The 22,972-nt window shown below is 44.4% G+C and overlaps 1 protein-coding gene across 1 annotated transcript in view; it reads left to right on the top strand.

The window, feature by feature from the left end:
* The window catches only part of ARMC9 (armadillo repeat containing 9), a 161,880-nt gene that overhangs the window by 32,894 nt on the left and 106,014 nt on the right, over positions 1 to 22,972 (top strand). The window contains exons 8-15 of the mRNA XM_012652188.1: positions 4,480 to 4,514; positions 6,531 to 6,642; positions 9,898 to 9,990; positions 13,360 to 13,450; positions 14,924 to 15,047; positions 18,185 to 18,324; positions 19,555 to 19,631; positions 20,983 to 21,057. Of these exons, the coding sequence (XP_012507642.1) occupies positions 4,480 to 4,514; positions 6,531 to 6,642; positions 9,898 to 9,990; positions 13,360 to 13,450; positions 14,924 to 15,047; positions 18,185 to 18,324; positions 19,555 to 19,631; positions 20,983 to 21,057 (747 nt within the window). The remainder of the gene's footprint in view (positions 1 to 4,479; positions 4,515 to 6,530; positions 6,643 to 9,897; positions 9,991 to 13,359; positions 13,451 to 14,923; positions 15,048 to 18,184; positions 18,325 to 19,554; positions 19,632 to 20,982; positions 21,058 to 22,972) is intronic.

Raw genomic sequence — 22,972 nt, 5'->3', positions numbered from 1 at the left:
ATAACTGCCATTTTGGAAGTTATGTGTTCTAAGGCAGGGGCTCTTTTTTTTTTTTTTTTTTTTAGCTTTTTACTTGGAATAATTGTAAACTTACAGAAAAGTTGCAAAAATAGCACAAAGGACACTAGTATACCCTTTACACAGATTCATCGACTGTTAACCTTTACCCCATTCGTTTGTTCTCGTTCCCTTTCCACACATGCGCAATCTGTTTTCTGAACCATTTGAAGATTAATTGCATATACTATGGCCTTCTACCCCTAAATACTTCCGTGTATTTTTCTTAAGACTAGGAATATTCTCTTAGATAACCGTACAGTTACCAACTTCAGTAAATTTAACAGTGACACAGTCTTCTTATCTAATCTACCATCCATTTTCCAATTTTGTCAGTTGAGCCAATAATGCCCTTTATATTAAAAGCATTTCCCCTCCTCCAGTAGCCTGGGGCCAGGCATTGCACTGAGTTGTCATGGCTCCTTAGCCTCTTTTAATCTTGAACATTTCCCTAGTCCTTCTTTGACTTTCATGACGTTGACATTTTAGAACACAATTTTCCTCTTTTTTAAAAAATATAATATTTCTCCTTTCATGTTTGATTTTTCCTTGTAATTAGGTTCAGGTTATGCATCCTCAGCCAAATATTACCCACGTGATGTTACGTCCTTAGGCTAGCACATCTGGAGGCACGTGGTTTTGAGACAGGGGTTCTTAACCAGGGGAGCAGATCAGTGTCTCCCAAGCAAGTCTTCAAAGTTCCGGAACCCATGGCCCTGGAGCTCATGCCAATCTGCTGCCTGGTTCAGAGGCTGGAGGGTGAAGCGAGGTGTGTAGTTTTGGAACGAAGCTCCTGGGTGATCCTGAGGCACCTGGTGGGTCAGAATCACAACTTTTAAATAAGGGTTTGCACGTTAATATTAGAGTATTAATAAATAGGGGCCTTTTTTAGTTTTTTTTTTTTTTTGAGACAGAGTCTCACTATGTGGCCCTGGCTAGAGTGCCGTGGCATCAGCCTAGCTCACAGCAACCTCCAACTCCTGGGCTCAAGCAGTCCTCCCACCTCAACCTCCCAAGTAGCTAGGACTACACCATGCCCAGCTAATTTTTCTATTTTTAGCAGAGATGGGGTCTCGCTCTTGCTCAGGCTGGTCTCCGACTCCTGAGCTCAAGCGATCCTCCCGCCTTGGCCTCCCAGAGTGCTAGGATTATAGGAGTGAGCCACTGCGCCCAGCCCTGTTTTAGTATTTTAAAAAAAATTTATACCCTACCACATTCTCAAGGTTTGAAGTAGCTTATTCTGAGGGGAAAAAGTGAGAAATGAGAAAATAGAAAATAAAAAATAAATAAAGAAATTGTGGTTAAATGAAAATAAGGGTAGGAAAGATAAAAATAATCAAGAACAAAGGCTGATATGAAAAATGCATGTCATGAAGTGCTGTACCTCTGGAGAGGCAGGCTCTGAGCTTTCTAGCAGCCTATGCAAAATAGGAAACATGAACAGTTACATGATTCACAGTGCTCATAACAGCAAGAGAGGGCAGTCATATAAATTTTACTATGTAATATTTCCTGCATCCAAAACAACACGTGTGTTGCACATGAGGGCTAGGAAGCACAATGTTAAAATGAACACCCAGGAGCCCACCACACATTCCCTAAAACAGACCATTTCAATGCCATGAAAGTTCTCTAGGTGCCCTTCAACCATTCAGTTTTCCCAGCAGGTTTATTACTTTTATAATTTAAAAACAAGTTTAAACACATTTTTTAAAAAGACTGGATAAGGCCGAGTGCAGTGGCTCACAGCGAAACTCTGTCTCAAAAAAAGAGACCGGACGTTCATACAACTGCGTCACACCGTCATTCCTGGCGCTAAGGCCTGAGGAAGTTTCTCTCATGGATATTCACGGAAAGCACGTAGTCAGGCACCGAGAAACAGATGTCCTTGCCGCATTCTACAACAGAGGGCTAGGAATGCCCTTTTCTTTCAAACCAGTGAACAAAAAACCACCTTCGATGCCCATTATAAAGCTAATTTATAGGTGTTATATAAAATTAAGTAGATAAATATCTGAGAATAGCCAAAAGTGTTTGAAAAATTAATGTAACAGAGGAGAAGTTGCCTTACCAGGTATGAACTTCCTATAATATGATTGTTATCAGAACAGGGTGTTACTGCTTAGGAATGATCCATCATGGGCCAGAGTTGGGCTTCTCAGGTGTTAATGTGCAGGCACGGCCCAGGACACCTGGCTGAAATGCAGATCCTGGTCCAGGAGGTCTGGGATGGGCCCTGAAATTCTGTATTTCTAACAAAATCCGGGTCATGCTGGTGCTGCCTGTCTGAGGAGCACACTTTGAGCAGCAAGGGGCTGGAGCTGTGGTCCTCAACCCGCCGGGCCACAGACCATGAACTGGGCCGCACAGCAGGGGATCGAGCCAGCAAAGCCCCACCTGCACCCACAGCCGCCCCCCATTGCTGCATCACCGCCCCAGCCCCGCCCCTGTCAGATCGGCAGCGGCATCAGACCCTCATAGGAACACGGTCCCCGCTGCAAACTGCACATGCAGAGATCCACGTTGTGTGCTCCCCATGAGAGGCGACTCCCCCTCCACGCCTGTGGAAAAACTGTCTTCCATGAGACTGGTCCCTGCTGTCAAAAAGGTTGGGGACTGCTGGGCTAGAGAGTCCAGAAATAGATCTAAGGATGGATGTAAACCTGGCAGACGACAGAGGTGGGAAAGGGTGGTTTATCCCATGGGTCACGGAGCCAGATGCCTTCGGGCTCTGGGAAGTGAGGGAAGCAGCCGATGTCAGACCGTGGGGAGCTGCGGGGCCTAAAGATCATGCTTCTTCCACCTCAGTGTTCAAATTCAAATAGTAAAAAGGAGAAGAAGAGAGAAGGAGGAAGCAAGACTTACTGATTGAAGCATTTTGAGGTTAAATCAGGCAGCCTGATGGGACCACTGGTTTATACCGTGCTCCCATAATTGGCTCTCAGAGAACAAGAAAACTAAGTGGTTGTACACCACTTCCTTTCACACCGAAAAGGAAAATGGATTAACATAAATTCCAGTAGAAGAAATATCTCAGCATAAAAAATAAACTATAACAACGTTAGAAGAATTGAGAGAAAATGTGTGTCTAAGCTTGAGGTAGGGCAGGCCTTCTGAATCAAGACTGAAACCCATGAAAACAGTCTGGCGTCACATAAGGCATGAAGACAAGAGCAAAGAGCAGATAATACCTTTGAAAAAGAATGGCCAGTATCACTACAGTTTAAACAATTAAGACAATGATGAGACAGATCGCCGTTCAGAGCGATTCTGCCCAGTCATGAGGACGAACCCTCCTCTCCTGCAGCACTGGGCATCTGGGGATGTTTATCGGGACTGAAAATCACAGACCCTTTGATCCCCCAAACCACTTTTGGGAGTCTTAACTTAGCTCTCAGAGCATGGCTAGGCTTATTGTTGCCAGTAAGTAACCATAGATAAGCAGGTTTTGAAGAGGCTTTTTGTTCATTTGTTTTTTAAGTATTTTCAAACATCCGAAAGTAGGCAGAATCATAAAATAAATCCCTGTGTGCTCATCACCAACTTCAGCAATTAATGGCGTTTGACTAACCTTGTTCCTTTCTTCTCCTCTACATATTTTTTCTCCCCTGAGTTCCTTAAAGCCAATTCCACACATATCATGCCACCTGCATGTTAAATAATTCAACGTATATCTCTAACAGATAGGGGCTTTAAAAAACACGCACACATATAACCACAATGCCAAATACAATTAACACTAATGCCTTAGTATCTACTACCAGTTCATGTTCAAATTCCTCTTATTTTCTCGAAACATCTTTTTGCAGTTCATTTATTTGAGTCTGTCCAAACAAGTGCCACACACTGCATCTGGTTATGTTTCTCAAATCTCTTTTAGTATATTTTTAATAAGGCACTGCCTTAGTGTCCAAAAAAAAAAAAATACACACACACAATAAGTGGGACAATGTCAATGTCTATAAGGTAGGCAATGATTAGACCTATAGACAAGATTAAAAGAGAATCGGGTGCAATGGGGGATTGTTAATTTTTTCTTTAAACACCTCTAGAGTGTTGACTTGGTACAAAGTACATGTGTTAATTTTATACTTGAAGAGAAAATCTTGCTTTTGTTCTTCATAATGTCTTTAACCAGGCAGCTTAAAATGTCTCGGTGAGTTTCAGTAGGGAGAACCCACCATTTTCTGTGGGGTTTTGCTTGGAGAACAACACCAGAGTGGGCGGTTTGTGAGGTACATCAGTGGCAATGTGACTTACCTTTGGTTTGGGCTGATTTTTAAATCATGTATGACTTTGTTTGGCGAACAAAATGGATTGAAAGCTCCGCCAACAGATTCTGTGCTGTTAGCGTGATTTAGGATTAAGGCATTGCTGTCGGTGTTTAACATGGTCTGTTTCCTTCTGTCCCCCGCCCCGCAGGCTTCCACCATGTTACGAGCCTCCTTGGCACCTGTGTAAGTAACTGCTTTTAGGAATTTTTATTAAGGAGAACAGCCCTGTGTAAAACCAGAATTTAAAATATCTTTAATAAACACTTATCTTAGCAGCCTAGTTTAGAATAATGCCTTTGAGCTAGAGCTATGTGTGGATATTAAAGGAAATACCAGTACTTATACGTAATGTTGAACTAGAATTATCTTTTAATGTTCATTCTATTTGTTTTGGTAAGGTAGCATCAAATGGAAAAAAACTGTTGAATTGTTCCTATGGTATTCTATAGAAATGAACTTAATCTACATCATAGTGCAGTCAACAGTCAACAGCGACGTAGTCTCTAAATTTTATGTTCTCTGCTGGTCCATGCTGTGACCAGGGTCACGGGATAGCTTTGTGCATGCCCTAGCATTCCTATCCAAATCAGTTAGGCTGTCACCCATGGGAGTGTCTGATGCATGTTCATCAGACCACGCCCGGCTGGTTTTTAGCTTTTTATTTTGAAATATAGGTTTACAGGAAGTTGAGGCTCCCGGCTTCCCCAGTCGTGACATCTTAAATGACTGTAGCATTACATCATAATGAGGAAATTGCCATTGATACGGTACCATAAACTAGACCACAGACCTCACTCAGTTTCACGTGTTTTTCCATGCACTCTCTTTTTCCGTACATCTCCTTTTCTTCAACAAAACAAAATGTGAAGAAGACACTTGTTTTAGTGGCAAGGAATCTGAGGTGATTCCTTTTGTTTCTGGCTAACCAAAGGCAGGTGTTGGGTCAGTCTGAGCTGTGTAGCTCTCTAATCAGAGATCTCTCTTACCCAACACAAAGAAATGAGAAATGTTTGAGGTGATGGATATGCTAATTACCCTGATTTGATCATTACACATTGTATGCATGCATCAAAACATGATGTGTACCCCACAAATATGTATAATTATTATGTATCAATACAATTTTTTTAATTAGTAATAAAACCAAACAAAAATTGTAAAAAATGAAAGATCTGGCCAGGCGCAGTGGCTCATGCCTGTAATCCTAGCACTCTGGAAGGCCGAGGTGGGTGGATCGTTTGAGCTTAGGAGTTCGAGACCAGCCTGAGCAAGAGCGAGACCCCGTCTCTACTAAAAATAGAAAGAAATTAGATGGACAACTAAAAATATGTAGAAAAATTTAGCCAGGCATGGTGGTGCATGCCTGTAGTCCCAGCTACTCGGGAGGCTGAGGCAGGAGGATCGCTTAAGCTCAGGAGTTTGAGGTTGCTGTGAGCTAGGCTGACGCCACAGCACTCTAGCCCAGGCAACAGAGTGACTGTCTCAAAAAAAAAAAAAAAGAAAGAAAGATTTCTCTTAATTGAAACCTAACTCCCCTGAGGTCTTTGATTTGGGGTCTTCTTGAAGAGAGTCTGCCAATTGTCCTACAGTCAGCTGGTCTCAGAGCCATAACCCCCAGCCGCTTCCTGACCATGCACTTCTACCTCCTTGGCCAAGCCACCCACCCGTTTGCTCTCCACACTAGTTTCCTGACCCCTGATCTGTCCTTCACACTCCCCTGTCAGGTCCCTCAGGCTGGAGCGGGACAGTGGTTTCAGGTTTGTAGGTGGAACTCTTGGGGCCTGCTAATGTAGTAGTCTTTGGGCTTTGCTTAGAGTTCTAAACGGAAATTCGGTGGAAAGTTTTGATGCCTCCAAGGTGATTTCTTTCCCATCATATGGAGCCCTGGCTTAAAGTGAATGTGGGGATTTCTAAATCTGTTCAGGCAGAGACTCCTCATTTTAGGAAATATGTTAAACAGAACCTCAGTCCATCCAGCAGAAAGAGTGGAACTGAGCCAGTCGAAGCAGGGGCAGGGAACCTGGAACCCAGCCAGCCCCCCGTGTGGAAGCTGGGAGTTCATTCCGGGAACCCAGGGGAATAGCTGTCCACTGCTGGTCTATCTGCACAACTCTAGATCAGGTGTCATAATGCTCAGGAGTCGTAATGAACATACCCTTTTGCCCTTTTCTTTCTCTTTGAACTTGGCTTGCTGAATAGGAAATTGAAAGATGTCCCATTACTGCCCTCCCTGGATTATGAGAAACTGAAGAAGGATTTGGTTTGGGGGAGCGATCGTTTGAAAGCCTTCTTGTTGCAGGCTCTGCGCTGGGTAGGTACCTTTTCCTTGAAGTTAAACAACAAAACAACAAAACCTATACTGGTTTCCTTGGCTGGCTACCTTGCTTGCATCTTTTAACCCATCTAAAAATCTTTTTTCTTGCTGCCTACTGACACCAAGAACGAAAGTTTAACACAGCTTCTGAAGATAGCCTTGGGCTCCTTTTAAAAAAACCCTGTATTGGCCTGGGGCAGTGGCTTATGCCTGTAATCCCAGCACTTTGGGAGGCCAAGGCAGGAGGATCACTTGAGGGACAGGAGTTCAAGACCAGCCTGGGCAATAGGGGAAGACCCCATCTCTACAAAAAATAAAAACATTAACCAGGCATGGTGGCATGCACCTGTAGTCCCAGCTACTCCAGAGGTTGAGGCAGGAGGACTACTTGAGCCCAGGAGTTTGAGGTTACAGTGAGCTATGATCATACCCTGCACTCCAGCCTGGGTGACAGAGGACACCCTGTCTTTTACAAAAAAAAACCAAAACCAACCAAGAATCCTATATTGATATCATAGTTGCCATTGCCTTTGTGTGATGTGATACATGCAGGTCCAAGGCCCTGCCCCTGCCACATGGCCCTTTCCTGGTCATGAGCCTAACTCCCTGCTTGTGGACACCCTTGTGTGAGAGCGTGGAGTTGGGCTCGCTCCACAGCCCTGCAGAAACCTCTGTTCGAGCACTGCCATGCAGCCACCCTGGGCAGGCTCAAGGGTTCAGGTTCAAGGAAAAGAACTCAGGTTAACAAGGCTCTAGGGGAAGCAAGCCGAGTTGTTGCTTTTCTTCCCAGTCTTCAGATGGATCACAGTGTAAACCAGCAGTTGCTTCTCAAGCTTTTTGGTCTCAGAGCCCTTTCCACTCCCCCAAATTACTGAGGACCACAGAGACCTTCTGTTTACATGAAGTTTATCTACCAATATGTTCAATATTAGAAATCAAAACTGAGAAAATTCTTAAAATATATTTGTTAATTCACTTAAAATGAATAATAATAAATGAATGACATGTTAACATAAATAATGTATTTTTATGAAAAATAACTATTTTCCAAATAATAAAAAAAATTAGTGAGGATAGCATCATTTTACATTTTTGCAAATTTCTTTAATGTCTGGCTTGATGGAGGACAGCTGGAGTCTCATGTCTGCTTTTGCGTTTGATTTGTCATAGTGTCCCAATTCATATAGCCTCTGAGAGATTGAGCATGAAGAAAGCAGATCATGTCTTAGTAGTATTATGAAAATAATTATGACCTTGCAGACCCCTTGAAAGGGTTTTGGGGATTCCCTATGGTTCCCCAGATTGTACTTTGAGAGCTGCTGGCTTAAGCCAACCCTGGTTGGCTATTTAACTGGATGATCCACTCTAACTCACTGTGCATTAGCATCAGACTCCATCATGGATCCCCAAATTTCAAGGCATCTTGGCATCAAAATCCTGTGGGCAATTTCCCTGTCTCTGGATAGAAACAGTTGTCACTTACACTTCTGATGTTTGGTGGTGCTTCCTGCAACATATCTCGAGGCATGCTCTGAGACTCCAGGATCAGCAGGAAGAGCCCTGTGGTCAAGCAGTGATGTCTGTTCTTGTTTTGTTTGGGTCATTTGTCCAGAGTGGGTGGGGCAGCATGTGGCCGTCCCCACCCTGGCCATTTTCCTCTCTGCTCAAGTTCTCAAACTCATCTTTTATTTGGCTCTTGGTTTGCTCACTCAGCACGTCCTCTCGGTCCGTGCCACTCCAGAGCCTCTTGAGGAGACAGGGTATTCCTCTGCTGAGAGAATGACATTTTCACAGAATGTTCACAGGAAAAATGAACAGGTTTCTTATGGTTTTTCTGTGTCCCTCTCCAGTCCCCCATCTAGCCCCTTGCCCTTGCCTCAACCTCAGTGAACTTGACAGAAGGTCGGCAACGTCCCACGTGACACTCTGGGCACACCCCTCCTTCAGGACAGTCCCCCTTTACCTTTGACGCCTTGCCCGGCCACAGTGGTCAGCGTCTGTCAGCAACACTTGCCTCTGCAGGCCTTCCCAGCTCTCCCTCCCACTCTTGGGTGTCCGTTGCTCTTGCTGTCCTCTTGCCCACGCCAAGAACCAGCATGTTCTTTGCACATCTGCCTTCTGTTTGGCCAAAAGCAGGGCCTACAGCCTCGGGATTTTATCTTGTAAGATTTTCCTGGAGAAGCAAGAACATTTGCTCACTGCAGTTACATGGCTCTGTCATCTCCCAGCTCGCACCTCTGCACACCCATGTGCACACACACACGCACGTAAGTTTTCTTCCTGCCCTGTGGATATTGCGTCAATTCTTACAGCAACATAACAGAATTAAGGCTTTTCAGAATTCCAGCCAGCTACCCCGTACACACACGCGCGCACACACACACACACACACGTGTGCTGCATGCCAGGCATTCAACGCGCTCTACAGCCTGCTCTGGGCCCTGCTGTTGAGCCCGCTCAAATGCACCCTGTATTTTGTACCTCCCTGAGCTGGATCACACTTCCCTGTCCCCCACCACACTCACGTTCCGCCGTGCTTGGTTAATCGTCCGCCCATCCTCAGGGGCCAACTCTCGAGCCCCTTCCTACAAGAAAAGCCGCTCCGGGCGTTGGTGAGCTCTCCCTTGTCTGCACACTGAGAGTTGGGAATCTTGCCGCTTCCTTCTCTGAGGCTTTCACATGAAAATTCACTCCAGCATCCCCTACATCACCCATTAGGAAGTCCAGCATCGTAAGTTCTTGTTAATTGACTGGCTGGTTGGTTAACTAGCTCCCAGCTGGATGTTATTTATTGTGGGCAGTTATAAGCCTTTTAAAACACACCTGCGTCCGGGCGCGGTGGCTCACGCCTGTAATCCCAGCACTCTGGGAGGCCAAGGCGGGCGGATCGTTTGGGATCGTTTGAGCTCAGGAGTTCCAGACCAGCCTGAGCAAGAGCAAGACCCTGTCTCTACTAAAAATAGAAAGAAATGATCTGGACAACTAAAAATATAGAAAAAATTAGCCGGGCATGGTGGCACATGCCTGTAGTCCCAGCTACTCGGGAGGCTGAGACAGGAGGATCACTTGAGCCCAGGAGTTTGAGGTTGCTGTGAGCTAGGATGACGCCACGGCACTCACTCTAGCCAGGGCAACAGAGTGAGACTCTGTCTCAAAAAAAAAACAAAAAAAAACCACACGTGCTATATGAAAATGTTTCTCCCTGGTCCTATGTAACTTAGGGGTCATTACTTTTGTTTTTCTTCACTCCAGCGCTTGACCACATCCCATCCTGGAGAGCAGAGGGAGACCGTCTTGCAAGCCTACGTCAGCAACGACCTCTTGGACTGTCATAGCCACAGCCAGGTGGGCAGGAGGTGGCCCGGAGCCCAGCCAGGGCCTTCGGGGTGAGGGAATGACCTTGGCAGATGGGGAAGCTTTCGTTTCTGTGCGTATCTCAGCACAGTGACCATATGGCAGCCTCTAGCTGGCTAGCTAGTGAAACCTGTTGTTCACCCCGGATAACAGACCTCACCAGCTAACTGCTAGTAGAGAGTTCTAAACAAGTTAGAACTGCTCGATTTGTCTCTGGAGCTCCTTTTTGCCATTTTTCCTTTTCTCAAATTCCCAACTCTTTCCTGCACCTCACTTTGTTCCATGAGTCCTGAAAACTGAGTAGGACTTAGGATGGACAAGGTATATAAGCAAATGCGGGACTTTTTTCGTCTGGGCCTGAGTGAAAATGTGTCTTTAACACAATATTTATACACAGCTTTGAATCAGATAGGTCTACTGATGATGTGGGAAAGTATGAGCTCTGGGGTGAGATCCATTGCTTTCCAACCTGTGCTCTGCCGTTCATTAGCCAGGTCATTTTAAGCAGGTGAGTCAGTCTCAGGAGCTTCCCCATCTAGGAACAGGAGCCTCACGCTGTTGTTGAGATGATGACGTGCAGTCACGCGAGGGACATGCGCAGCCGGGGCCTGGCACCGAGGCGTCTCTGCGTGGTGGTCCTCCTCCTCCTCCTCCCTGCCCCTCCTGCATGTGTCTGCACCAGGCATCACTGGACAGTGGGAGGATCAGGATCTTGAACTCGGCACATGTAAAGAAGATACTACATTTTATTTCATGTTATTTCATTTGAGTTTTTATCAGAATGCTCTAAAATGTAAAGCTATTGTTAAGCTTCACAATGTGTGTGCTGGAGTAGCCAACGCTGTCAGCACTGATTAAACAGCTGTCTGTGCCCGTTTCCCACAGCTGTAACAGAACACCACAGACCAGATAATTTATAAGCAATAGAAATTCATTTGGCGCACAGTTCTGGAAGCCGGGAAGTCCAAGAGGATGGCGCCAGTGTCTGGCAAGGGTCATCCCATGGCAGAAGGCAGCAGCGGGCATGCTGGGCAGAGAGAATGGGGGTGGAATCTATCCTTTAGCAGGAGCCCACTCCCGAGATAAGTAACCCGGGGTCGAGATAACAGCATTAATCCCTTCGGGAGGGCAGAGCCCTCTTGACATAATTACCTCTTAAATGTCCTAGTACCGTTACATTGGCAATTAAATTTCAACATGAGTTTTGGTGGGTACATTCAAACCATAGCAACAGCACCCTGGCAAAGTGAGTTGCACGCTCTCTGTTGTGTGTACAGGCAATACGATTCAGGAGTTTCAGGTTGTCAGTTTACTCTCATGTTCACTTTGCGAAAACTCATCAGGCTGTATACTCATCATCTGTGCAATTTTCTGTGTAGATGTTATACTTCAATAAGAATTTGACCTAAATAAAGATGGTGTACTGGCAGTAGGCATCTTGGGAACAATAACCTTCAACACGTCACCCTCCTGAGTCAGCTCAGTTCAGTCTGGACTTGTGGCTTCCTGCATCAGGAGTCTCCTCGCCAAACTTCTGCTGATTCCTTTCACCTCTCCCCTGAATTGCCTCTCTGCTTCCAGTATCCATGTCGTCTTCTTTCCTGACTTACTCTCTCAGTTGGTGGAGCACTTCCTTTGGATAACAGCTTCTAGACAAAGGATGCGCAGGAAGTATATTTTTTGAGACCATGTGTGGTCTAAAAATGTCTTTATTCTTTGCATAGAATTCTGGGTTGTAAATAATTTTCCTTAAGAATGTTGAAGACATTGCTCCGTAGGTTCCAGTTTTACTGTTGAGAAATCCAAACTCATTCTAATTCCTGGTCTTTTGTATGTGACCTGTTTTTCTCTCTATAGAGGCACGTTGAATCTTCTTTTTATCACCAGTGTTAGTAAACTGCCCATTGACATCCTTCAAGAGCTGTGTTTTGATCCATTGGTGTGAGCACTTTGGGGGCCCTTTCAGTCTGACAGCTTCAGTTCTGGGAAGTTTTCTTGAGTTTTTTGTTGATGATTTCTTCCCTTCTGTTTCCTCTGTTCTCTCTTTCTGAATGTTGGACCTCCTCAACTGGTTCTCTATTTTTCTTATCTTTTCTCTCCCATCTTCCATCTTTTTCTTTTTGTTCCCCTTTTGGGGAGATTTCCTCATCTTTATTTTTCTATCCTTCTGTTGAGCTTTTTATTTCCTTTTTTATAGCATTCTCTTGTTTTGTGGCTGCAGTACAGCTTCTTGTATCTTTGAGGATATTAGTGATGTTTGTTTATTTTTAGTTTTCTTCTCCCTACGCAGTCTCCTTTCCTCCTCTTTGTTCCAGCTCTGTCTTCCATGTTGGAACTCTCCTCCCACGTCTGGTGGTCCTTGTTATCTCGTACAGAGAGAGTGAGAGTGAGCGAACTAAAAAGCCGATTGGAAGCTCTGAGAGCTCCCCTGAGGACGATCCGGGTGAGCCATTTATTGGAACCTCTGGTTTCAGGGTGTCCAGTTCTTTCCTCTTGGCCTGGTCATTTTCCTCTGAGAAGTCTTTTAATCTCCTGCGCAGAGGGTGAGAGTCTGATTGCCAGGGTACTGGGAGCCAACTGGGGGTGGAGGAGTAGGAGTGGTTCTCTGCTCAGCATTCATCCTGCGTTTAGACACTGATCCTCCATTTGCTCTAGAACCCCCGTTCACCTGTGCCGGTGTCCTCTGCTCCATAGACCCTTTGTGTCACCTGCACAAGACAGCCCCTCCCCCAGCCCTGTGCTGGAGGTGCGCAGGAGCAGCAGGAGTGAGATCAGGCTGCTGCTTGAACAGCTTTCAGTCCTTCTTCTTTCTTTTTCCCAGTTCTTAAGCCTTTTGAGGAGTAAGTGATGGAAATTGGGTAATTGTGCATCGCCCATTGCTGCCTGAGATTTGGCGTTCTTGGGCCTGCTAAGCCTGTTGTTACCGTCCTGCATTCCTGCTTCCAAAATTGTGTCGTTATAGTTTCTTACGCTCTTCTCTGTGTCCTAAGGAATTTACGTCTTTTTTAAAAGTCCATTTACTGCCGTCTCACTGTGGTTTCGAGGGAGCAAAATTTAGATGTGTCTGTTGAATCTACCATTCTAACCTGGGAAAGCAGCAGCAACGACAGCAACGAACAGTACTGCTTATTCTGGGCCAGTCACAGTTCTGAGTGCTTTGGATAGTGAATTCATTTAATTTAGAAATCCGACTAACTTCTTTTTTCCAGGTCTCGTCAAATATCCATTGGAAATCAAGACTTGCAGATGAAATGTTTGGCTTTAGTCTGTTTGTTTCACCTCTGATAAATTCAGGCCTGCGCAGAGGAGACATATGTTGACCTCTCCGTTTTCTTCATCTGTCTTGATTTTTCCCCACAGAGGAGTGTGCTTCAGCTGCTGCACTCGAAGAGTGAGGTGGTGCGGCAGTACATGGCCAGGCTCGTCAATGCTTTCGCGTCGCTAGCAGAAGGTGAGATGGCAGCTTTCCTTAAAGAGAAGAGCTAGGTCTTATTGATGTGTTTTTTCCTTTGAAAGCGAGCACTGCTCCCAAGTTTCTTAGAGATGATATATGTTTCCTCAATTTATTATTGTTTAATTCCTCTAAGGTCTTTTGTGAAAATTAGTTGTTGTCATATTGCTTTAATTTATGTCAGAGAACATTTTGATGGTTTTGGAGTTTATTTTGTATTTTCTGGTTTTATTCTATAAGCTTTCTGGTTTTGTAATATAGTACTTCTTATTTTGCTTTCAAGTATTTAACAGGCAATGAATGCATTTTTCTATAGTTTTCTACTGAAGGCAAAATAAGATTGGTAAAATAATTAAAGTTGATTCTAATAAGCACTACACCATTTTCTCCAAAAGACTATAAATTCTTAAATCAAAGGATTTGAAAATTCCAAAGATAACCTGCTACCATAACTGAATTCAAAATGAGGCGTGTGCGGTGGCTCACGCCTGTAATCCTAGCTGTCTGGGAGGCCGAGGCGGGTGGATTGCTTGAGCTCAGGAGTTTGAGACCAGCCTGAGCAAGAGTGAGACCCTGTCTCTAGTAAAAATAGAAAAATTAGCTGGGCGTGGTGGCGCACACCTATAGGCCCAGCTACTCAGGAGGCTAAGGCAGGAGAATTGCTTGAGCCCAGGAGTGTGACGTTGCAGTGAGTTCGGATGATGCCACTGTACTCTACCTGGGGCGACAGTGTGAGATTCTGCCTCAAAAAAAAAAAGAAAAAAGATTTTGCAACATGCCATTTTGATAAGTTCTTACTTGTTTGAGTTCTTTTTAATGTGAATAAAGGAAATTTTCAAGTTACGAATATATGATACTCTAAAACTTTGTACATTCATTCATTTGTTCATTTTTCCATCCGTTTGGCAAACATTTATTTTAAGCCAGGGTATGTGCTGAGGGCCATTCATATGGTAATGCTATTGAAACTTGTGTCCATAATCAATGTCCTCTGATCAGTTCAGAAACCCATAGCAGGCTAGTGACCATCCTGGGCTTATCACAGAATTTCGGGTATGCCTCCCACCTTCTCCTCCAGGCTCTGGGCATATCTAGAAAGATTGGGGAGTGTGGCCTGCAGCACTTATTGGCTGCCTCTATTGTAAAGGCCAAGGGCTCATAACACACAGATCCACACCCTTTTTCTTCTTGTAGATCTGACCATCAAGTCTAGGCAAATAAAAAGACACTGCTCCCCACAAGAACATGGTGATGAATTATGTTTGGCTTACAAGAAGCGTGGTTTTTCTATTCATTAGATAGTTGATTGAATAAAACCAATTGTTACAAGACATACATTTTAATAAATTTTAGTAAAATTACCCAAACTCTATTCTGTTATATGTAAACAAAATTTTCATACAATGTGGGTTTGGAGCATACCAGATAAATTCTATCCACCGTTCACCTGTTTCACGTCTGGCATATTATTAGGTCGCCTCTACCTTGCGCAGAACACGAAGGTGCTTCGGATGCTGGAGGGAAGGCTGAAGGAGGAGGACAAGGACGTCATCACTCGGGAGAATGTCCTTGGGGCCTTGCAGAAGTTCAGCCTCAGGTGATGACTGGGCAAGAGGACATGTGGCTCCTGTGACATCAGATTTGGGTTGTTTTAGCCACTATTCAGTGCTTATTTTATTCCTATAACAACCTAGAAGGCAGAGGATATTTTTCTAACACTTAGGAGAGGTTGGGCAGCTTTCCAAGGCAGAGCTGGAAACTCTGTCCCTATTCCATCAAACTTTCCCACTCAAGGCTGCGGGGATGGAGGAAGACATTTTAAAAGCACCATTATATTCTCCTAATGGACTTCATCTGGTGCCAGCCAGGTGCTAGACTGTGTCTCAGACCACGTGCCAGGCTTAGGGACAGACACATGAATAAGACCTCACAGAGCATCGGCCTTCAAGTTGCTGCCAGCCCCCCTCGTGGGAGCCGAGCACAGAGAGGGACATCTCAGCATGATGGGCAGGCCTGCGGGCTCAGGGTGAGGGCCTCCTGGTTCCGTGTCGACACATCCCAGCAGCCCACCCCGTAGACTCGGCCTGGGCTCTGTCATGACTTGGAACCAGTCCATGTCAGAAATTTCCCAGTTAGACACGTCTTCTTGAACCAGATCTGGTGTGCTCCTGGAGCTTATTTTTAATTAACAGCTTCATTGAGGCATACTTTACATATGATAAAAGTCACCCATTTTAAGTCCACAATTCCGTGATTTTTAGTATATTTACAGAGCTGTTCCACCATGACCACAATCTAGTTTTAAAACATTTCCGTCACCACAAAAAGCAACCTCATACCCATTTACAGACACTCCTCATTCCTGCCCCAGCCCCAGGTAACTGCTAACCTACTTTGTGAAGATTTACTTGTATTGTACATTACATATAAATGGAATCATATGATGTGTGTTCTTTTGTGACTAGCTTCTTTCACTTAGCATAATGAAGGTTTTTCAAGGTCTATGCATGTTGTGGCACATGTCGGTACTGCGTTCCTTTCCATTGCTGGACAGCACTCCGTTATGTGGACGTACTACGCTTTGTTTATCCGCTCATAAACTGATGGGTGTTTGTGCTGTTTTCTCTTTTGGCCGATTCGCGCAACGCTGCTGTGAGCACTTGAACACCGAAGTCTTTATGTGGACATGTATTTCCTGTCTCCTGGACAGGTGTCTGGGAGTGGAATTGTTGGGTCATGTGGTAATTCTTCCAGAGTCCTTCTTCCCTCATAACCACCTCACATTCTCTTTCACTTTATTAAAAATTCTATAGCCGGGCGGTGGCTCATGCCTGTAATCCTAGCACTTTGGGAGGTCGAGGTGGTAGGAACACTTGAGGTCAGGAGTTTAAGACCAGCCTGAGCAAGAGCAAGACCTCATCTCTACAAAAAATAGAAAAATTAACCAGGCATGGTGGCGCATACCTGTTGTCCCAGTTACTCAGGAGGCTGAGGTAGAAGGATCCCTTGAGCCCAGGAGTTTGAGGTTGCAGTGAGCTGTGGTGACGCCACTGTACTCTAGCCCAGATGACAGAGCAAGACCCTGTCTGAAAAAAAAAGGAGGGGGGGGTCCTAGTCCCTGGCGTCCTCAGCTTTTTCTGTCAGTCCCCTTATGAACACGCTTTCTTCACATCCAATGTGTTTAACGTTTCACTAACTCTCGCTAATAACCAGAAGCCTGCGACGTGAAATAGTCTAAGTGCAAATCTCTTGTTCTGACTGTATGGATTGAGAAGAACCATAGGTGATACCCAGAGCTGTGACTTCCTCAGCTCACACCAACACTTCTTGTCTGTCTATGTGTAGAGATAACTTAGCTTGATGTTGACCATATCTGGGAAATTTTTAGAAATTTAATAACTATAGTTGAGTAACAGATACAAGATATGGTAAAGAAATACCTCTTCCTGGTAATGCAAATGTTTACTGCCTATTTAGTCTTTTCCTCCAAATAGTAATTTAAGCTTTTCTGTTCTATAAACGTGCTTAATGCTTTTGCAGTTTCCCAGCAGCTCTGCAATGAGTGTAGAAAGTAGTCATGCTTACCAAGAGACCAAGTCTCCTTGTACTCATGTTCTAAGTCTCACTGATTGGGTGGGGATAGTGTTTAAGAACAGCATGAAGGGACACTGGCTTTGCTGTTCTGTCCTGGGTGGTTGTTTTACCATAACCTGTTAATCAAGAGATGTATAGGGCTGGCTTCTCCATGGTGTTTTGATTTTCAAATAATTCAGATGGCTTCTCCTGCCACATTTAGTCTCATCGGTTCTTAAAGCTGATATGATGACATTCACCATTACACATTTTGATGAGGTACTGGATTTCGCAAGGTTTTATACCTGGACTTTGGGTGGAAAATCATTCCTTATAATTTATATTACCCAGGTCGTTAAACTACCCTTACCCTATGATAGTGATCTGCATCAAATAGTCTTAAGCTGGGTTTTTGCTCTTTTTTGTTTTTCTTTATATTCATACAGCTCAAAGTGCCTAAGCTGGATTATATAGAGCATAGGTAAAAATCTATTTGTCAAGGAAGTATTTCTATGGCCCTGTTTCATGGGTTGAGTAAGTAGAATATCAGTAAATATATGTTAAATATTTGAAGTAATGTTCTGCTAATTTTAAATATTGACAAGGAAGCTTTCAAAGTGGGAGGCCTCCTAACTTCCTTATCTTTTTATAAACGCTTAGCAATATCCCTGCAAGGAAAACAATTTTTATTGTTTCAGTTGTGTGGGTTTAACAATAAAATAATCCTCAGAATCTATATCCTCTGTACAGTTTGTCCTTTCTGTCCTTTCTGATATGCATTCACATTACTATATACTCCTGTTTTTTTTTTTTTTTTTTCGAGACAAGGTCTCGCTCTGTTGCCCAGGCTAGCGTTCAGTGGTATCATCACAGCTCACTGTAACCTCAGATTCCTGGGCTCAAGCGATCTTCCTGCCTCAGCCTCCTGAGTAGCTGGGACTACAGGTGCGCATAAAACCATGCCCAGCTGATTTTTCTATTTTTTGTAGTGACAGGGTCTCACTATGTTGCTCAGGCTGGACTTGAACTCCTGGGCTCAAGTGAGCCTCCCAAAGTGCTAAGATTACAAGTGTGAGCCACTGCACCTGGCCACATTACTATATATTCTTATATGAAAAGTTTCTTGCCGGTTTTAATTTACCTTAGGCTATTTCGTCCTAGGCGCCCGCTGCAGACAGCAATGATTCAAGACGGCCTCATCTTCTGGCTGATTGATATTCTGAAGGATCCCGATTGCCTGTCTGACTACACACTGGAGTACTCGGTGGCTTTGCTCATGAACCTCTGCCTCCGGAGTGCAGGTCTCACAGCCCTGCCCCCATTCTGCTAGGGGAGGGGACAAGATCCCGGCCCTCAAATCTGGATTACCAATGAGCCTCCATGGTTTGCTCTGAGTCTCCTCATAGAAAACTAAAAAGAGAAAAAAGAGTGGAAAGCATCTCCAGCTAGGTGTAAGCTGTTCAGTCCATGAAGCCAAAATACCATTCTACCCTAGGAAAGAACATCTTATATCTGTATAGTGCCCACATTAAGAGGAAACTAAATTCGTTTACATTCTTCTTCATCTTCATTGCATTATTCGAATGTAAGAAGTTAAGAATTATGATCCCCTTCTTTGAAGAAAGAGAAATACGTTCCCAGGATCCTACAGGACTATGTCGGTGGCAGGAGCAGTGATGATAAACCGGGCTTCCTGCTCGTATTCAGTCGACTCCCCACCACCCCTGGAGATGGGGTGCTCCTGTAGGCATCACAAGTCCTTCACACAATCGGTAACGGTGGTGATTGTAGCTTTTCTGCAGTATGGCCCGTTGAAAGTCTCTGTTACCTGGGATGAGAGAGGCTCCTTTAGGAGAAGTGCCAAGTCCTAGCTGTGGCCACCTCCAGTCTGAGCAGCTGCAGAGTTTAGAGAAAAAGCTTACCTGGGTGAATAGCCAGCTCAAGGGTATTTGTTGGAAGCATCTTCACCTTCAGATGCTTTGTAATCTGAACCTCGTAACCGTGTGACATTGACTGAGTAAATGACTGTTTTTTAGTCTTCTGTTTTAAAAAATAGCATATGCAAAAAGTCCTAGCCTTTAATACATTCATCAGTTTTCTTTCATTATCAGTTTATTACAGTGTTTATTATGATGTTTGGAATTACTAAAATACTTGCATGATTTTTATGATAGCGGTATATACACTTGGGAGGTAGAACGTTGCTCTGCAACGTGCTGTACTTCACTACGGTACATCGCTCTGTGCTCTGGCTGGTGATAACCACCACCATTTCCTGAGCACATGGGTTCCGTGCTATCCCAAGTCCTTTACATACATTAGCTTACTTACCTCTGCATCACCCTTTGGGGTATTAATAATAATCCCTATTTTAAAGAGGAGGAAACTGAGGCCCAGGTTGGTTAAGTGACTCACCCAGTGTCACATAGCTCATAAGCAGAGGAGCCAAGATTTGTACCCAAGTCTGCCTGACCTAAAACTGTGCTTGTGAGTTTAGACGTGACATGTTTGTTTTGGTTTGTTTCCTACAGGGAAGAACATGTGTGCCAAGGTGGCAGGCCTCGTGCTCAAGGTCCTTTCAGATCTGCTTGGCCATGAAAACCATGAGGTACTCTGCTAGCACTGCTGGCCCTGGGCGTGGGGAGGCTGCTCTCGGTACTCAGCACCTGTGACCTGACAGGTGCATGGCTGGCCTAGGATAGTTACAGCATCTGCAAAGTTGTGTATATTCTCCCACCTTTGGGTTTTTTGGTTTTTTGTTGTTTTTTTTTTGAGACACGTTCTCGCTATGTTGCCCAGCCTGGTCTTAAACCCCTAGGCTCAGGCGATCCTCCTACCTCAGCCTCCCAAGTAGCTGAGTTTATAGACATGTGCTACTGTGCCTGGCTCTTCCAGGTGTTTTTATAAGTCACTGGAAATCTTTTATAATTTTGAAAATTTTAGAACTCAGAAACAGGAAGCTTTTCCTTCGCCTCTCCCTTATGCGCACCCTGGCCTCACTGGCCTGTGCCAGGCCTTCTCCCGTGGTACTTTTTCTCCTTATCGTCTAGCCCCCAACATTCCTACCTCAGTATCAACATTCTCTCTGGTGTGTTTAAAATATCCCATGGATGTGGATGAAGCCTTAAAAGAAATGTGATATTGTGTATTGAATTTGTAGAGCTGAGCGTTAAAGGATGAAGCAACTTTCCAGATAGACACATGTGTGGAGAGCATTCCCAGCAAGGTCAACTGCAAGAACCCAGCCAAGGCGTGGGACAGCGTGGTGTGGGGGTTGTCACTCAAGTAGCATGGAGACTTCACGGTGGCCGGGAGGGAAGAGCAGAGGGGGATGAGGCTGAGGCCAGTTCTTGAAGGAGCCTGGGCGCTGTGCACAAGAATTGGGCCTTCCCAGGTGGGCTCTGTGGGAGGCTTCCAAGGTGGAGAGAGGAATGATTTGGCCCATGTTGTAGCATTTTGGCAGTTATATGATGGCTGGATTAAAGGATGAACGTTGACAGTACAGAGACTGATTTGGAGATCTGATGTAGCCTAGGTCATAGACGATGATGTTCGTACAAGGACGGCAGCAGTGGATATGGAAAAGAGGTGTTCCTATCAAAGGTGCTTGAAGACCAAGCATAGGAGGCGTGGACAGAGGGGAATCAACAGTGACTCAAGTTTCCAGCCTGGGTGGTCACGGGTTAGAAATGACTTTAATTAAGCAATGAAATGTAGCAGGGGTAAGCTGTGGGAGGGAGTGATGAATTCGATTTTGGGACTCTTTATCGTAGCTGTCGCTGAGACGTGCAGATGGAAGTGTCTGCCATTTGGAAACATGCGTCCTGGAGCCCAGGACAGCTGTGAGGATGGGAACACCCACTCCTCATTAGCCAGGTTGTTCTCCTGTGTGGTGTTTGATAATAGAGTTGCACAGTATTTGAAAACTTGCAAATGATTGTTTTTTTCCTCCCTTAAAGATACAGCCGTATGTGAACGGAGCTCTGTACAGCATCCTTTCTATTCCATCCATTCGTGAGGAAGCAAGAGCAATGGTAAGGAAATGCGCTCGAGAAACATGTGAGCCTCCATCGTGCCACAATTCAGAACTTTTGCTCTTTGAGACAGAGCCTCACTCTGTCGCCCTGGATAGAGTGCCGTGGCGTCATCATAGCTCACTGTGATTTTAAACTCCCAGGCTCAAGGGTTCCTCCTGCCTCAGCCACCCGAGCAACTGGGACTACAGGCATGCGCCACCTAATTTTTTCTATTTTTTGTAGAGATGGAGGATCTTCCTCAGGCTGGTCTTGAACTCCTGACCTCAAGTGATCCTCCTGCCTTGGCCTCTCAGAGTGTTAGGATTATAGGCGTGAGCCTCCACACCTGGCCCACAATTCAGAACTTTTAGAAGAAGGACCTCCTCAGTTGGGCTCCATAGAAGGGCTTCAGATCATTAATGAACTCCCTTAAATTGTATGCAAAATATATATTTGGAATTTTCTGGGGAGAGAGTCTACAGCATTTATCAGATTTTCAAGGAGATCCCTAACTCCTAAGTGGTTAAGAACCACAGTGTTAGGAAGTTCCCAGCAGGCTTGTTTCTGCAACATTGTGGACATTCTGATAGCAACCAAATGGAACAGAAAAGCTGGAAAAGATTATAAAACTATTTACTACTTGGTTTGGTTGATAAATTGTGAATTCAGTATTTAATGTGTTTCTATTAGTGCTTACATTTGAAGTAAAAAACAAGCCCCAGGTGATCAGTATCTTATTTTGAGAGGACAAATGTTTCTAGATCTAATCAGCAAAACTGCTGGAGTTTTGTTCTTTTTCCTTACACTGTGTGAAACCTGGTTAGCAGCGTGAGTATTATATGCTGTGGTGAAGAGATTAAATATATTTCCACAGTGAAAACACAGGCTAAATTCTGGTTGAGACCAAAAAAACATTCTTCCAGTTGGTTTTGCTTACTTAGAAGAATTGCTAAATCTAATTGGTCATGTAAATTATGTCAACAGTTAACACCAGAGATAAAAACTTACTTAAGAACCATGCTATGTGAGCGTGCTAAACAATGGACCTTAATTGCCTACTGTTTTTAAGTAAAAAATCAGCTTTTTCACTGAAGAACAGGGGAAAATAAACTGGATTAAATTCTGCATTATGGTCTTTTAGGTGTAAGAGAGGGATTGTCAACCAAGGCAAAGAACAGGAAAAAAACACGTAGGCTGAAGAGAACGACAGAATGGAGGTGACATCAAATCGAAAAGAGCACAGTGTGGCATGGAGGAAAGACAGGAGGGCCTGGGTGGAGAAGGTGGGAGGGGGTGGCAGTCCGGGAGAGTCACAGGGAGAAAGAGATGGAAGACAGGGACAGAGCTTCAGAGACATGTGTGATGACATCAGGAGGTCTAACAGATACCTAATAGGACTTCCAGAAGGAGAGGAAGGTGAGAAAATGGGGCCGAAAAAAAGGTTGGATAATGAAGAAATTTGGTGAAAGATATAAACCTAACAATAAGGTATCTAGAAACCCCCAAATGTTTGGAAATTAAACAACACACACTTGTTATTAGTTATCTATTGCGGTCTAACCAATTACCCCAAAGCTTAGCATCTTAAAATTTTTTTTAATTAGACTTGCACATCACCCAACCATGTTTCGGTCAATGGTGGGCTGCATATGTGACAGTGGTCTCATGAGATTATAATAGTGTATTTTTACTGCCCTTTTTCTATGTTTAGCTGTGTTTAGAGACACGCGGTCTGTGTAAGTGCACTCTATGATGTTCCCACAATGAGGAAATTGCCTAACAGTAGATTTCCTAGAACGCATCAGGTCGTTAAGCAACACATGACTGTATTTCAAGGTTTCTGTGGGACAGAAGTTCAAGAGCAGATTGCTGGGTAGTCCTAACTAAGAATCCTGCAGGTCATAGTCAAGACTTAAGCCAGGGGCCGGGCGCG

Source organism: Propithecus coquereli, unplaced genomic scaffold (assembly GCF_000956105.1).
Source record: "Propithecus coquereli isolate 6110/MARCELLA unplaced genomic scaffold, Pcoq_1.0 Scaffold383, whole genome shotgun sequence".
NCBI lineage: Eukaryota > Metazoa > Chordata > Mammalia > Primates > Indriidae > Propithecus > Propithecus coquereli.
Note: the sequence above shows the minus strand (reverse complement) of the source record. Positions and strands in the feature narration are given on the sequence as shown.